We start from the raw sequence: 17,718 nt of genomic DNA, 5'->3' as shown, positions 1-17,718 counted from the left end.
AATCCAACAGATTAAATGCAAGGGCTCTTTGTCATAAAGCAAACTATCAGCACTTAGGTAGATTCCTTTAGTCAAATGACTTTGTAATTTGGGAAAGAGAATGCCTTTCTTCATAGCTTTTCCCTTTTCTTTTCATCAACATTAAAATTTATTGAATAACTTAAACTTTTTAAAACTTAAGAGAAACCAAAATGAATGCAAATTATGTAGTTTAAGGGATGTCCAGTTGAGAAAACAGTATGAATATATGCATAAAATAATTTTGTCTTCTTTAAATAGAAGTAACAAAGACTAGCAACCTGACTTGTAGCCTTAACTCTGTCACTCCGGAGGGTGTATGTGTTTGTGTATGTTTAGGCAAAATGAGAATTTAACCTAACTCATTTCTTAGATCCCCATCAACTCTGAAAGCTCTATGACTTTAGGTAAAAACAGCTGCCTTCTGAGATAGGGAGATCACAAAGGTTACTAACTTGGGTTGAAACTCAGGTCAGTGACAGCCCCTCTGCAATGGTGCTCCCCACCTCGTGTCCACCTGACTTGGCCAAGAACAATCTTGTATCAAAACATTAGCACAAAAAAAGTTATATTGATATCTTTATTTTTGGTTTGAGAGAGAAATTACACATAAACTATTTTTAATGTAAGTTTTAAAAAATAGAATAAAGAAGTAAAAAATGAAATTTCTTCCTTGATTTCAGTCTCTCCCACTCAATCCCATTCTTCCCATCACCTGTGCAGGTAGCCTAAGAGTCCCCTAAAGTAATCAACAGGTTCCCCACACCACAGTGAAAGCTATGTACCAAGAACTTCCCTAGCAGATTGACTTCCCTGTCAAATAGTTGTAGTGTGAGCAGTGGGTAGATGAACCTGTGTGGTTGAATTTATACATAAATACCTTTGGCATCATTTAGAAGAGTTAAGTCTGCTAGTGGAGATTGGTGGGTTATTTTAAACTAAAGGCTAAAAAGAAACAGCAAAAGAGCATAGGAAAAAATCTGAACATCCAACTACTATGTTCCCACTTTCTATTACAAACAGATTTTAGTGCTGTGGTCATTTATTCCATTGTTCAGAACTGTAAGCTGAATCATTAAGTCAAAGAGAGGAAATGATAGATTGTAAACATTGTCCTCCCCGGACAAAGTTAAAATCATTTTGAGCATCTGGAGTTTTAGTTTGATTGACTTTGTGGAGAGGCTGAAAGGGGATTATTAATTTTTACTTTACTGATAGTAAAGGAGTCTCAAGTTTTACTAAAATATGGATTTTCAAGCTCAGATTTTTGTCCTCAAGTAACTGAATGCCTGCTGAATATGTAGCATTCTATTAAATGGGAAATAAACAATAACATAGGGAGAATGAGAACTGATGCTTTTATTAAGCTAGAAGCTTGCTATTAGTACACCTATTGATTAAAACATTATTTAACAAATCTTTTTCTCTCCCCATTTGGGTCTACTTTGCCTGGTTAGTTCAATAGCTATACATGAGCATCACAGATTTTGAGAAGTAGATGTAACTTATATGTTTTTAATTTAAAGGGAAATCTTTCTAGAAGGAAGTAAGCAGGTAGGTGAGTAGGAAAGGACTTTGCCATGGATTTGGTATAGTCTGACAAAATAGGCGTGATAGGGAGGAGAGACTATTTAAAATGTTAGAATTTGTCTGAAATAATAGCCAGGTCAGCAAACTCAAATTCATGATTCATGTCTGCATCAGAATTTTGAAGGAAAGAAAGTTGGTGAAATTGATAAAAGTGAAAAATAAGAGATATAAAGAAAGAGGTTATTAGGGTGAGGTTAAGCAAGGTTCAATAAACTATTTATTCTTACTTTCCTGATTTTTTACTGTAAAATCAGTGTACTTTAGGGATGCTTAGATCCTTTACTCATCTCTCATCTTTCTTTACATATTTTATTTTCTTATTTAGAATTTTGCCTAGCTAACCAGAAGGATTTGTTACATTGTCTTTTAGGTGCTATGAGTAGAATTTTAAACATGCAAGCTGACCTTTCAGCCCTTTCTGTGATCCTGCTTAGCTTGCCAATCTTTTATTTGATTAAGATTATCAAAGGGTACCCATGTAAAAAGAATTAACCACAAACTCCCTAATTTTCCCATTTACTTTCTGACACTGGTGGGTGGAATGGAAATCTATATTTACTAAAAATGAAAGCGCTTGGTTTATATTTCCTGATGAGACTTCTTCATACGGTGGTATTGGCTAGACTTGGTTCTCTAATGTAAGATAAAACGGATAAGTAAAAAATGTCATTTTTAAAAATCTCTTGCTGCTAGTGAGGGTGTATATATTTAAGTAAATAGATGATTAACTTGTTACTCTGAAATGTAAATATGATCATTTTATTTTAAATTAAATATCTACATTTCAGTTTTGTAGTTTAAGAATTCTGTTATTTATAAATTAAGTTTTTCTCATTTTCCCATTTAAGTGGCAACTAATAACATAGATGAACAATCAGTTTTAATAAAAGTCATTTTTCCCCCACTATAGTTGTATTGGTTAGATCATTCAAAAACCACTGGCTGAGTATCTGCTATGTGAAGAAGTTAACATTGTCATTTTAGGGATTTGTTGCTTTCAGCTTCAAGTTCTAAATTGGTATATAGATCTTTCTATTGAGTAAAAATGTAATATGAATGAAAGTTAGTTTGTATCTTAATGCAAATGAAGGGAATTTGTTGTGTACAGAGAAATCCATTTACCTGGCTTTTATAAGTAATTATTATGAAGTTATAGCCTTTGTACCCATTTAAAGGTAGTATTTTACCCTCCTTTTTTTGTTCCTATTAAATATTTGACCTTGCAAAATCTCCTGACACTTGTTATACTCTAAAGAAAAACTTTGATTGATATTTTTTTCTTTATTGATTAAAATATCAATCAAAAAATTTTTTAAAAAGAAAAATATTAATTTTTATTAAAATGTTCTATTATTTTATGTTAATGATTACTCACTTATTTCAGCCCTTTGTATTCAGCATGTCTCTATAGAAATAAACCTACATTTCTATGAAAAAAAAAGAAACATTTTGAATGAAAAACTCAAGTAGAAACATGGTTTCGTTAGAATATTTGTGTTCAGTCGCTGTCTTTTTCTTGTTGTAATCACACCTTGCTAAATAGTGCTAACATGGGAGCATAATTATTAGACTTCACAAATTAAATAAACAAGCTAAAGAAAAAAAAATTTTTTTACCACAAAAAATTGTACTGATTATTTTTGGCAAGTATGCCCCATTTCAGGGGCTGTTTGGATTTTTGGTTTATTTATTTTTTGTTTAGTTTTGTTTGTTTGTGGTTCCCATGATCCATATGTAGCTTTGTATGTATTTCATAAATAAGGTAATGTTTGAAGCATTTAAAACTCACCCAAAATGTAGCTAACAAATTGATTTAAACTTGGAATGAAGCAAGTCGGTGGGGTAGAGGTATAACAGGGAATGAAAGATTGGGGTGGGTAGAATGGGAATCTATATTTACAAACCATATTCTATGGTATTTATAATTATAATTGCTTTGGAATTAATATGACTTATCAGGGAAAGAAAGGAAAAAAAACACTCCCCACCAAAATAAAAATGCATTTTCTTTTGGAAAGAACCACTTTATTTTCCTTTCTTTTTCAGTTGTAACATCCTGGTACCGAGCTCCAGAATTACTTCTTGGAGCAAGACATTATACCAAAGCTATTGATATTTGGGCTATAGGGTGTATATTTGCAGAGCTACTAACGTCAGAACCAATATTTCACTGTCGACAAGAGGACATCAAAACTAGTAATCCTTATCACCATGACCAGCTGGACAGAATATTCAATGTAATGGGATTCCCTGCAGGTACACATTATGTTTTCGTTTTTAAATCACTGTTGTTTGAACTTAGGTATCTTCATTGGAAAGGTGCATATTTTTAGCTGATAAAAGCTACTCTTACTTGATTGTTTATATTTATGATTTGTCTTAATCAAAGATCCATAGAAACAGCAAAATTTGTAAAGTTCACATTTTAGCATAAAAATATTTATGGATTTCCTGAACTTAAACTTGCAGGTGTATTTTTGTTTCTTTTTGTTGTTGTTGTTCTGTTTTGTTTTGTTGTTTAATATTTGAAATTATAAAATATTTGCAATATCTGTATTTAAAAAGGTGCCTTTAGTTCTTACCAGTGGGAATTGCAAATAAAATTCAATAGCATGCATTTTTGTCTGGCAGGACATATTATGCTGCCATTAATTACTTGGCACTTGAATATAAATTTTGAACATGATTTTTATTTAGGACACTTACAGAATCACATTGTATTGAATAATAGCATATTTTTCTCTATAATCTTTGTCAATAAGAACATTCTTTTTAGTGTTGTAGTACAACAGTCAGAATGTAGGTGAAAGTCGAGCATTCCAACAACCTTGCTTGCACTGATTTGCGGCAGGGAGAAAGTTGTTTAGGTGTCTCATCATGGGCATTAGATCTCTTCAGCTGTATCCCATTCCTTTGTTATACCACAGAATGATAGTTCATCAGTCACTAAAAACTGTGCCCAATGGTCCAGAATAATGAAAATTTGTTTAAAGCACCTTTATAATTTTGGATACTCGAGTACTTATTAGAAATTGTTTATTGGAATTTTTTCTCAGGTCACTATATCTCAAGACTAATACACATATATCTGGGAGTTTATAATTTCACATTCCCTTAGAAGGGTGTTAATTATCAGTAAATGCAGAATAATTACACAGATACTGCCTTTCTCCAACATTGCTTAACAATTCTGCAAAGACTGCTTTGTTGTAATGGGAATTTCATTTATTCACTGAGTATTTACTGACTACCTGCCATGTGCCAGGCACTGTGTTAAATATAAAATATTGTTGACTTAGATATGATCCTTGCCCTCTTCAAGTTTACATTTTATTGATCTAAATAGACTGTTTCAAGAATACGTATGGTTTGAGTAGATGGAAAAGAGTGGCCTTTGCTTCCCACTTCTGAATGGGTCCACCAGGGAAAGGAACATGACTTAAGATGGGGTGGAAGTGGGAAAGGCCTCTTTAGGAGATGATTCTTAATGTGTGGTTCAACAGTTAGGATAGGCTCAGCTTATAAGGAACTTGAAGAACGGGCAGCAGAATTTAGATTTGCTATGCTAAAGAGTGAGACTCCATGATAAAATTTTGAGAACTAGTAGCATGATTTATGTTACATTTTTAAAAGATCTAAGAATAGCAGTGGTTTATAAAAATCAATGAAAAACAAGTAACTAGTCAGGGAAACCAGCTGCTTGCCTATAACAGTGCTCCAGGTGTAAAGTGATAATAAGGATGGAGAATAAAGGACAAATGTATCATTTTTATAGCAAGTGTATCATTGAGGGAAAAGTTAAAAGATTATCTCAATATTTCTAGCTTGAGAAATTTACAAAATAGAGAAATCGAAGTAAGAAAATAGTTGAGAAAATTCCATTTAGGAGCTTAAAATATATATTTAGTTTACTTTAAAATATGTGATATTTGTGGAGGAAGGTAGCAAATATTTTTACAAGTAAATTGAAAGAAGCTCGAACCTCTAAAGGCCATTTCAAAGCTAATGGTGCTGTTCAGCTACCGTTATAGTGCTGTGCACCTAGTAGACTCTCTTTTACTTTATCAAAGTAAATGTCCATTGATAATGATGGAGAAAACAAGCTATCTAGCTGTGTTGTTTGAATAACTCTAATGCCAGCAAAACTAACTGAAACATTTTCTACCTAATATATTAGTAGCTGGGATTGTTTTTGTTATGTTATTGAAACTAGCCAAGGTCAACAGCTAATTAATATGCTAGTTATATCCTACTTTATTCTATTTCAGGTAATTATTACTGCTTACATAGATTGCTGATGTAAAAGCAATGTATTTAATAAGGTGACAATAAGGAGGGCCATATAAAAAGAAGTGTACCTTAAAGCTGCTGAGGGGAGGACATTACATTTATTATTGAAGAGATTGTTTACTGATTTAACAAAGAAATTTGGTAGAAAAAAGAAAAATATTGATTTTACAGAGAAATAGAATTATTTAATAATAGAAATATTTATAACTTATTACCCTCTAGTTATAGAAATTGAGGTAACATAAACATAGTCAAACATGTAGAAAGTAGGCATTAAAAAGAGAGATAGAAAGGTCTAATTCTATACAAGGTAGAGTTGTATTTACAGTTCAAGATAAGATGTTTACTGTAGCTTACTATTTATTTGAAGTCTGTGCTTTCATGGAGGTTAAAAGTATAGGAAATGTAATGAAACTGAGATGACCTTTATTAAAGTTCTTGAGACTAGGAACCTAGACAACATAAAATTTTATCAATGTATTTCACAGATAAAGATTGGGAAGATATAAAAAAGATGCCTGAACATTCAACATTAATGAAAGATTTCAGAAGAAATACGTAAGTTGGAAAGAAAATAGACCTTTTGTTGAGTTTTGCCTTTCCAGAATACTCAGCAGAAGATTGAGTACTCAACATAATAGAATATGCAACATAATATTATTCTAATAAGTAATTTTATATATTTACTCTAATATATATATATATTTTACATTGTGACCGTCTTCATTTCTTAAGATGTTTAAATGATATAAGAAAGGTGAATATCTAATATTAGCAGCTGATTTGGATATGAGAAAAAAATTTATTTTTTTCCATATTCATTACTTTCTGGAAGCATTTGTAGGAAGTAATTCTAGGCAGTAAGTGACAGAAATAAATAAGCCTTGCAAATAGCCACTTGCCTACCCATCTAGGTTGGGTAATTTTAAGCAAGTTTTAATAGAAAAGAAGGAATATTTCATTTATTTACAGTGTAAAATCAGGGGGTTGAAGAGAGGGTAGTATATAGACTTACAACAAATTTTTTTCTTTTTATTTATTTAAGGCTGAGTTAAACTTTTGACCCATATATTATTTAAGATAATTTTTGAGATAACATGCATGTGAAAACTATTCAGTATATATTATTAATGAAATTATCTTGCATGTAATCAGTGGTATCCGTTCAAAAGTGACCAGTGTGACTATTTAGCGAAGTATAAAATTGATTTAATGCCACTCTTTATGCTGATTATACCATTTTCAATATATATTCTATATTGATTATGATGAAAAGAATTCTGTGTGGAAAAACTTCAGCCAATGTAAAATTAACCTCAAACTTAATATAGATATCTCATAGTATTTCTCTTTCAGGTATACCAACTGCAGCCTTATCAAGTATATGGAAAAACATAAAGTTAAACCAGATAGTAAAGCATTCCACTTGGTAAGCTTTAGCAAACAGTACTAATAAAATGCGTTTTTCTCCCCTAATTGATTAGCCCATCTTAAGGCTTTATTGGGTCAATGTATATGGTTACTCAGCACATTTAGAGTACTTGAACAGTAAATGCGGAGATCCTGTTAATAAATACCAGTAAAGACATAAAAATATTTGTTTTTCAGGACCCATAGCATGATTTGACATAGTTAGATTAGATTTTCTCAAGATAGTCATTATACCAAGTTTATCAAGAACATTTTAAAATAGTTTACTAGATTTCATCAGTTATTTAAAAATTTCAGAGAAGAATCAAGAAGAAAATAACCCCACCATTCAGAAATATATTTTATAAATTATTTTGTATTTCAATTCTTTGAAAAAACTGTTCACAAAATTTTTAACTCCCAAGATACTCTTATAAACTTGGGTATTAGAAGTCCTTCAATAATTGTATGTATTAATTGCTTTTTCTGGAAGAGTATGAGCGATGCAGTATTTATCAGTGTATAATGGAAAAATGATGACCTGGAAACTGAATTAATCCATGTACTATCAAGATAACTTATGATGTGGTTTTATTCAACTATTGCCAACTTAAATTTATTTAAAATATTTCCAATTTTTTATGCCGTAAAAATTAAAAATGTTTTTTCACTTTATGTTTTCGAAAAAAGCTATATACCATAAAAGGGGGAATCTGAGGAATCAGATTATATTTTGCTTTACTTAAAATCCTTTTACTCCTTTATTCCCCATAGATTTTAAAAAATATATTTTTATTGATTTCAGAGAGGAAGGGAGAGAGAGAGATAGATAGAAACATCAGTGATGAGAGAGAACCATTGATTGTCTGCTTCCTGCACACTTCACACTGGGGAATGAGCCTACAACCCAGGCATGTGCCCTGACCAGGAATTGAACCATGACCTGCTCGTTCATAAGTCAATGCTCAACCACTGAGCCACGCCAGCCGGGCTATTCCCAATATTTTTAAATGAGTTTATTAAATGGGAAATTTTTTTACTTTGAAAGGATTAAACTTTCCCTTATTATAGGCCACTTGGAAAACATTTCTTCTGTTTCTACTTTTCTTCTCTTTCTACTGTTTCTACTTCTGTATCTTCTACTTATTTTTACATAGTCATATATCAGCAATTTTAAAACAGCGTTCAACATGTTATATTACCACAATGTATTATTATCCAAATAATGTTTATTGTAATGTACTTACAACAGGACCCAAATTAGAAGGTAAGTTAGATCCTTCAAAAGTATGAACTTATTTATTCTACAGAATAATAATAGTGATAGATCAATAGTCATTATTTAGGGGAATTACTCTTCCCCCCAATTCACTGCTACTCGGTGTAGTCTGAAGTGACTCACACTACCATTACTGCTGAAATTCTAGAGATAAATCTCCTTTGCAGCTTATTTGCTTGTTTTAACTGTAATGATCTGTCTTGAGTGCACCCATCTGAAAGCTCAGCTATAACTCCCATTAAAACCGTTGTTGAGTATTTTAAATAGCAAATCCATGCTTTCCTTTTCAACTCTAAAAATAAAATTGTGTTTTCATTAAAATATCAGATTACTAAAACTGAATTTAAATATCACCATCCCAAGCATTTTGAGATGCATTTTAAAATATATCTTGTTGCGTCCTCTAATTGTGTCACCTCCCATGTCTAAGGCTCAATATGTCTATTAGTTCCTTGGTTTTTAAAATGTAGTCCTATTCCAGCAGCATTACAATAGTCTGGGAACTTGTTGAAAATGAAGACCTTTGGGCTCCTGCTCAGGACCTCTGGGAGTAGGGTCTAGCAATCTGTTTTAAGAAGTGCTCCAGGGATGATTCTATTGTACTCTAACATCCGAAAACTTACACCAGAGACTATAAACAAAGAGAGCACTATTTAGATAATCTCTTAAATCATATATTAAAATAAGATATTCTAGTTCATAGAGCCTTGAGTAAACTGTTTTAACCAGAAAAATACTGAGTTTTTACATTAGTAAATAAGATATTCTAGTTCATAGAGCCTTGAGTAAACTATGTTTTAACCAGAAAAATACTGAGTTTTTACATTAGTGTGACATTTCTATATGTAGTGATGATGATGATGATGATGATGATGATGATAACAACTAACTTACATAATGCTTTCTTTGTGCCAGGCACCATTTAATTGCTTTCCATATATTAACTCATTTAATCCTGAAAACAAACCTATGATAATAGGTACCAGTTTTAGTCTCCTTTTGACAAATGAGATTACAAAGTGGTTAACTAACTTGTCCAAAGTCACTCAACTAAAAAATGTCTAGTCAGGATTTTAATCCAAGCAGCCTCTTTCCAGACTCTCTTCTGTACTTAACTACACCTCCGTACTTTCCAAGTTCCATATCAGTCACCATATTCATTTAGATAGTGCAGCACTGTCCAGGAGAACTTTCTGTGATGAGCTGTGCTGCAATGGGGTAGCCCTAGCAACATGGAGCTATGGAGCTCGAGAAATGACCTGATATGACTGAGAAATTGATTTTTTAAATTTAGTTCATTTGGATTTAAATCTAAATAGCTGCATGTGGTAGCGTATTATTTTTCTTAGAACTTTTTTAAATCCTGTTCTGAATTTGATAATTTAGATAATGTAGGAAAAAGATCATTGGTTTAGAGTAAAAAGATAGAAGTTTAATTACTTCTTATAGGAGAACCACATGAGATAATGAATATTAGAATGACTAAAATGTGAATTACTACATTAAATTTAATAATTTTATCTTAATTTGGAGGAATAAATGCCCTCCAAATCATGGTGTTATTCATCACACAATATATACCTCCCATATATGTGCCAAGGGGTATAACTAGGAAAAGTAATAGAGTAATGTTTTTATGACTTATGGTTTCAGCTTCAGAAGTTGCTTACCATGGACCCAATAAAGCGAATTACCTCAGAACAGGCTATGCAGGATCCCTATTTCTTAGAAGACCCACTTCCTACATCAGAGTAAGTGATCAATTTATTAACTCACCAGCATGATAAAAGTGGGGGAGGCCTGTTTTCTTTTAGTTGTCAACTCCCAGCTGCCACTCCTTTGATAGAGGGTCCCAATGAAATCCTTATGACAAGCGAAAAACGAGCTCTGATAGCTGAGTGTCACTGAGGGGTTTTATAGTGGAGAGGTGTTCCTGTTTCTCTGTTGCTTTATGCAGCATTCTAGCATTCGTTTCACAGTCATCCAGTTGTTGGGTGAGGTTGGTTATGCATGTGGAGCTCACTCACACTCACTGAGGTTGCTCACTGCGTTCAGTTACAGTTTGAGTACCACTTACAAATCCCATTCCTGGATAAATCTGTGCTCCCTGTGTCATCTTTTACTTTAAATATGCTAGGGAGGGTAAAAAACATTTGTGTTTGAATTGTGACATTTTGTCTAAATCTACATTTTGGTTGTAGTAATAAAAGAGTAATGCTAGGATTAAAAAAAAAAAAGTTGAGTCATCCTAGATGATTATTGATTATTTTTATACAATGAAAAGTACTTAAATGACCTGCTGTGAGGTCACTGATGAGAAAAAAAGATTCATTTTGTCCCACTTGTATGAAAGGTTTTATATTATAAATAGGGAGACAAAGTCCATCTTAAAATGAACACCATTTAAATGAAGCATTTGAAATATTGATTAGTATACCAGAAGTCTTTTTTCTTCTTCTTGTGATCAGTGTTTTTGCCGGTTGTCAAATCCCTTACCCAAAACGAGAATTTTTAACAGAAGAAGAACCTGATGATAAAGGAGACAAAGTAAGTATTAAAGTATAGTTGGCAGCTTCTTGTTTCAGTGCTACCACAACATTTTCAGGTTTGTGTGTATTGTGTTCTCCTTCTGAGTTGAACTTTATTTTTCTGTTTAACCAATTGAGAAGAACCAGCAGCAGCAACAGGGCAATAACCACACTAATGGAACTGGTCACCCAGGGAATCAAGACAGCAGTCACACACAGGGACCCCCGTTGAAAAAAGTGAGAGTTGTTCCTCCTACCACTACCTCAGGTGGACTGATCATGACCTCAGACTATCAGGTATTTTGAGATTATTTTGTATTGACCTGCCCTGTCAGTATTTGCATGGGTTTGTGACCATTGGAAAATGTGATGTAATTAAGAAAAGGCCTTTGTGTACCTGGGGAATTACATTGACAGGAAGTGTTGTTGGCATGGAAAAGTGCTGACAGTGATACAGTAGAGAGAGTTTAGGCTTTGGAACTAGACAGACTTGGAATAGTTGAATTTAAATTATGCCATTTATTAACCGTGTGATCTTGAGCAAGTAATATACCATTTCCTGGCTTTAGTTTTTCATCTGTAAAATGAGACTGGCAAATAACTTGCAGTTGTTGTAGAAGACATGATAAATCTTAGCACCTTATAGTAGAAGCTCAATAAATGGTATCTATTATTTTGAAACAACAGTATACTATAGTGATGAAGAACACAGGCTTTTAAATCCAAGCTCAGGCACTGACTTTTGGGTAAACCTCAGTAAGTGATTCAAATGTTCTCCATTTTCTCATTTGTAGAATATGAATAATGGTAACTGTGAGGTTGTATAAGGATAAATGAGAGAACATATGTATGTAAGGCTAGCCTGACATAAGTGCTTAAAAATTACATGAATCACTTGTATATTTTTTATTATATCATTAAAATTCTTAGTAGATTTATGGTACCCAGTAAGCACTTAACAGTTGTGGTGGTGCTATTGATGAATATGATAATAAGAGCTTGTCGAGTACTTAGTTAGGATGAAGCATCTGTACTTAGGATGAAGCATACATTATTTTCTGTCATTTCAGAAAACTGAGGCTTGTAGAGGCTAACTAACTTGCCTGTGTGCATCCAGAGAGCTGGTAGTAGACCCAGGACTCCACTCAGATCTAACTAAAAGGGCTGCTGTATTGCCTACTTGTGGATCCTATCAAGTGACATTGTCAGTTCTTTTGAAGAAAGACCTGTTTTAAAAATTGTATACCACTTCCCTGCTTATTCTAATCATATTCCCAAATAACCTGGGTTTCAATGTGGGAAGGATACTAAAACTTTGATTAGAATTATTTACCTACTAAAAGAGAAAAAGAGATCTTGTTAAACTGATAAGGTTCCCAGAGCCTGCTACTGTAATTCAAGAATTAGATATTGACTCTTTGCTTTGGGTAAGGAGAGGTCCAGCAAGTCAACTAGGAAATCAAGGGCAGACATCTGGATGGGAAGCGTGCCTCCCTCTTGGCTCCAGAGCGTGTTTGCGCACTAAGGTGATGACGTCCCTAGAATGAAGCAGAGCGGTGCTCCTAACCTCTGCTATTGAAACCAAGCAAAGGATGCTGTTTTCTCTGTTGCTGTTGTTACTGTTTTTTTGTGGGGGTGATTTCAGAAACAATATCTCTCCACTCTTTTTAAAATGCCATTTTTGCTAGGATTGACAGAATTTAAAATTATATGACATATTAAATAGGCTTTGAAAGAGGAAAGTAATAAATTATGGTTAATCTTTTATAGTGCTTGTCTTGGGAGCTAATAGAACAAGAGAAGGGCAGGAATGTGAATAATAATAACATCAAACTCAGAGGACTCTAAGATCTACCACTGTTCCTTCCTTTTGTGCTATTTTAGAACTGAGAAAACCACTCTTATATTTCAGTAATTTTACTTTTGAATATACCTTGTAGCAGAAAGTAAGATTCATTAGTTTAAAGGGCATAAAAATATTTAATGCCAAAGAAAATGATTCTGTAGTACCTTTTCTTGTCATACTCATTTTTATTCTTTAACCATTTGTGTGTGTATTGGGGAGGTTTCTACTGAAGAGACTAGCATGTAAGTTGCTTTGGTTTACTTAATGTATACATCATTAAGTTCATGATATAAACCTATCAAACAAATTAGTTATTATCAAGTGGATATAAAACAGCATAAAAAGGGGGTTACGGCTGTAGAAAAAAATGAACTCTACAGCATAACAATAGACTCAGCTCAATATTCGTTACTAGCAATACTTCTGACCTTCATAGAGAAAAAATGGTATTAAAAGATCTGGGGGTTTTGCCATTTTAATTGTAAAGCCTAGTACATAGCACAAGACTCTTAAGTTCTTAATGCCTTGAAATAAATGACACCTCAAACACACATGATCAGCCATGCTGGCTTGGGATATAACCAACTCATAGAAACACATGGATTACATCTCTCCCTCAATCTCCTTTCTAGCGTTCCAATCCACATGCTGCCTATCCCAATCCTGGACCAAGCACATCACAGCCACAGAGCAGCATGGGCTACTCAACTACCTCCCAGCAGCCTCCACAGTACTCACATCAGACACACCGGTACTGAGCTGCGTTGGAATATTGTCAATGCACTGTTGCTAATGCTGCCGGACTAACTGTGCAGCTCTCTGCGGGAACCTGGTATGGGCCATGAGAATGTACTGTACAACCACATATTCAAAATGTCCAATAGCCAAGTTCCACCACTTTGCACAGACTGGGGTAGTGGCTTCCAAATTGTACCTATTTTGGGGTTAGACTTGAACAGAAAGTGCTAGCATAGTTTGTGTTGTGGATTTGCTACTTCCATAGTTTACTTGACATGGTTCAGACTGACCAATGCATTTTTTTCAGTGACAGTCTGTAGCAGTTGAAGCTGTGAAATGTGCTAGGGGCAAGCATTTGTTGTTGTATGTGGTGAATTCTTTCAGTGTAACATTATCTGACCAATCGTACACACACAAAAAGTTTAACTGGTACTTGAAACATACAGTATGTGTTAACTCAACAAAATAACTGAGACTCAAAATGAGATTATTTTGGTACACCTTTCATCCTAGTGTCTTATCAGTGGGTTGATTCATTTTCTACATTAATCAGTGTTTTTTGACCAAGATTATATTGCTTGGGTTTTTTTGAAAGTACAAAAAGCCACATAGTTTTTCCAGAAAGGTTTCAAAACTCCCAAAGATTAATTTCCCACTATAAGTTTGTTTTTATTTTCAATCTATGACTTGACTGGTATTAAAGCTGCTATTTGATAGTAATTAAATATATTGTCATTGATATAAACCTGTTTGGTTCAGCAAACAAACTAAAATGATTGTCATAGACAGTGTTTTATTTTTCCTGTTAGTGTTACTGATTTGTGAGCATGCTTTAAGATGAAAAAGCATGAATGGTAACTTCCTTAAAAAGGTGCGGCATCCAGTTCAGATATTTTGTTGATTTTAAAGCTGGTTGGTGTAGTGCTATTAAAATTTTATTCAGTTTGTTTTCTTTTTTAAAACTTGTTCGCACGTTGTTTAGGGTGCCCTTACTTCAGCAAAGGAGAAGGAGTAGGAGAGCCTTAGAATTTTTGAGGAAAAATAAACCCTATAACATACAATGTACTGTATCAAACTATTTTACATGAATGACACAAGTATTCTGAATTTAAAAAAATTGAACATTGTTAAAAACAAGGTGTTATGTAATAAATTTATTTTTCATAAATCAAAATATTGAGTCAGCTGTATTTTTATACAACAAAAGGTGTTTTATTTTACTTTAAAATGTGTCTTAACAAGTGGCCTCTAAGTCAATCTCCAGTTGTTTTCATTAATATCTATGTCTTCTGCCTCCCTCATAGAGTAGTGATGTTTGATGTAGATGTGCATTCCTTTCTGTTACACTTAGTACTGTAATACTGTAAGATATGAAATAGATAGCTTTCTAATTGAAAGAAGTTATGATGTGCCTTCCATTTCTAGACTAATGCCTAATTCTTTGAGACCAATTTGACTATTTTAACCCAAATAATATTTTCCCTCCCTCTTTCTGCACAAAATATAAAAGATAAAACAATTAACATTTTTCTTTAAATTCAACTCATTCATATAAAAACATTCTAAAACAATTAAGAATGAGGAATACCAACACTGATGAGGCCTGACCATAGCAAAACTCACCAAACTGTACACTTTAAATTGGCAATTTGTATTGTATGTAATTTATGCCTTAAAGTTGATTTGTTTAAAATCTAATAGATGTAAAACACATAGCGCATGCCTAGCATATAAGCATTTGTTAAGTGTTACCTATTATTAGTGTTCTCTCTCTATGGGAATGTACTTTTTTTCTTAAGGCTTAAAATACGACCTAGTTCTAGCAAGTAAGTTACTCTTTTTAAGTCATTTCATCGCCAAACATTTCCTAGCCACTCATAAATCAACTTCAAGCTTTTACATGAGCAGAAGCCAAGTGCTAGAGTATTGATAATCTCAGGGCTGAAATATGTAAAAGTACCTCTGAATTCAGTAATCTTTATTAAGTTTTTTTCTTCTAAATTCTACAATGGTTAGGGGCTCCTGCTTCTCAAAACTTTTAATGAACAATTAATACTCTGTACAATATTCATCTCACCTGGGCACAGCTATGACGTTTCTCATAACCTGAGAATATTCTTGGAAGGAGCAATAGAATTGATTTTACTAGGTATTTACTAAGTACTTGGTATGTATTTAATAGTCATTAAGCCTTGTAGTCAGACTGAGCTAAAACAAATCACAATCTCTATCCTCAAATACGCAAGAAACTTAATTTAGTTGAGTCAGGATACACACATGGGAAACACAACAATGGAAGCCATTGGATCAGGCACTAAATGGAAGGTTAAGAACCATAACTGTTTTTCTTTTGAACGGACACAATAGTATGCTGGGAAAGGTTTCACAGGGCGGGGATTGGTGTGGAGCATCAGGAAGAACATAGGCTTTTGGATCATGGTCCCACCAGTTACTTAATGTGAGGCCTTGGTCAAGTCATTCCACTTTCAAGCCCCTGTAAATAACAACTGTAGTAGTAACTGTGATGCTCTCACTGACTCGCAGAAATACTGAAAGGCACTGTGTAAAGCAAGCTATAAAATACCTGTTCAGAGTTGCATAATTAACTTTATTGTCTCAGCTGGATCCTAAAGTAACACTGAATACCTAGCATGTGCTATGCACTACATGACACATTTTACACATATTATTATTCCTCATAAATACCTGTGAGTTAAGTATTATTTTTCCCATTTTACAAATGAGAAAAATGAAGTTCGGAGAGATCAAACCCTGTTCAAACTCAGTCAGCCATGTGGTAAAGTCAAATTTGCTTTCCCTCAGCTTCTAGGGCCCAGAGGAAGGAGTAAGCCTGGGATGGTCATGCATAGTGAGTGACCACTCTGTCCAGAGCACGAAATGTGTCCTGGTTAAAATAGCTGAAGATGAAATTGGTAAGCTCGTGGGCTGCCAGTGAGGTCTGTTCTTTATACAAATAAAGTCACTTGTAGGTGTGTTTTCCCACTTAAATCACAAACTACAAAAAGAATTTGTATTTTACTAGTTACTGATAATGTCTTTTGAAAGCATACTGAACAGAACTAATGGATTTAAAAACATGCTCATTTAATAGGCCCTAAAATCAGCTTGATTAATATGTAGTAATTGCTTTTCCAATTGAGTTACTTCACTGGTAGAAAGTATGCAATATGTAAGTAAAAGTAGACAACTAACAATGCTCTCTGATTTAATCAAAAGCTTTTACTATGCCAAGTAATACTGGACTCTTCAAAATCCCTTTTGACCCCTTCTTCTAGCCACTGCTACAGTGCCCAGTTCCACATGGACAGTGATCATCTTTGGGGAGGTGCTTTGCCTGGGGCCCTCTCAAGTATGTGTCCCTTCCTGCCATAGAGCTCGGATCCTTCAGTGCAGAGTGCCCATTGGATCCACTCTGAATTCAGGAAATCACAACTGGGATATGAGGAGGGGCTAAGGCCCATAGGGTCATCCTTGACCAATGTTCTAAAGGAGTCAAAAGGTAGGTGATTCCTCCTATTTCCAAAGCAGAACAGTTTGGAGCTGCATTTCATAAGGCTTTTTAGAAGATCTTAACAGAGTTGAGCACCAGTTGCCCAGTGTCAGCCAATAGAACAATGCATCCTTGTATTGGTTTTCATTCCTTCCTTTCTTGTTCTCTCCCTTATCTCACATTACTGCTACCTGAGATCATATTTATAAGTAAACCACCTGCACACAATTCTTTGTCTCAGTTTCTGCTTTGGAGGAGCATGGAATCCAGGCTTTTAAAAGTTTGCTTTCAAATGGATCTTCAAAAGCAGTTGGTCCCTGGCCAGGTGGCTCAGTTGGTTAGAACATCATCCTGTACACCAAAAGGTTACAGGATCACTTCCTGGTCAGGGCATGTTACCTAGGTTGTGGTTCGATCACTGGTCGGGGTGTGGAGAGGGAGACAGTCGATGGATGTGATGGATTTTTCTCTTCACCACCCCCCCCCCCCCCCCCCCCCCCCCCCCCCC

General features: G+C 34.1%; 1 protein-coding gene across 4 annotated transcripts in view; it reads left to right on the top strand.

Moving 5' to 3' along the window:
- Positions 1-14,867, top strand: part of CDK8 (cyclin-dependent kinase 8) — a 200,181-nt gene extending 185,314 nt beyond the window's left edge. Inside the window, exons 8-14 of one of the 4 annotated variants that reach the window (XM_014539415.1) lie at positions 3,662-3,720; positions 6,387-6,456; positions 7,255-7,327; positions 10,241-10,338; positions 11,056-11,134; positions 11,254-11,412; positions 13,594-14,867. In XM_014539415.1, coding sequence (XP_014394901.1) covers positions 3,662-3,720; positions 6,387-6,456; positions 7,255-7,327; positions 10,241-10,338; positions 11,056-11,134; positions 11,254-11,412; positions 13,594-13,719 — 664 coding nt within the window. In that variant the 3' untranslated portion in view covers positions 13,720-14,867. Of the gene's footprint in view, positions 1-3,661; positions 3,865-6,386; positions 6,457-7,254; positions 7,328-10,240; positions 10,339-11,055; positions 11,135-11,253; positions 11,413-13,593 lie in introns of all 4 variants that reach the window. The other 3 variants (XM_005865906.2, XM_014539414.1, XM_014539413.1) reach the window with 3 other exon arrangements.
- Positions 14,868-17,718: the final 2,851 nt, after the last annotated feature.

This window comes from Myotis brandtii, unplaced genomic scaffold (genome assembly GCF_000412655.1).
Source record: "Myotis brandtii unplaced genomic scaffold, ASM41265v1 scaffold216, whole genome shotgun sequence".
NCBI classification, from domain to species: Eukaryota; Metazoa; Chordata; class Mammalia; order Chiroptera; family Vespertilionidae; genus Myotis; species Myotis brandtii.
The sequence above is the reverse complement of the archived record's forward strand: the minus strand, read 5'-3'. Positions and strand labels throughout refer to the sequence as shown.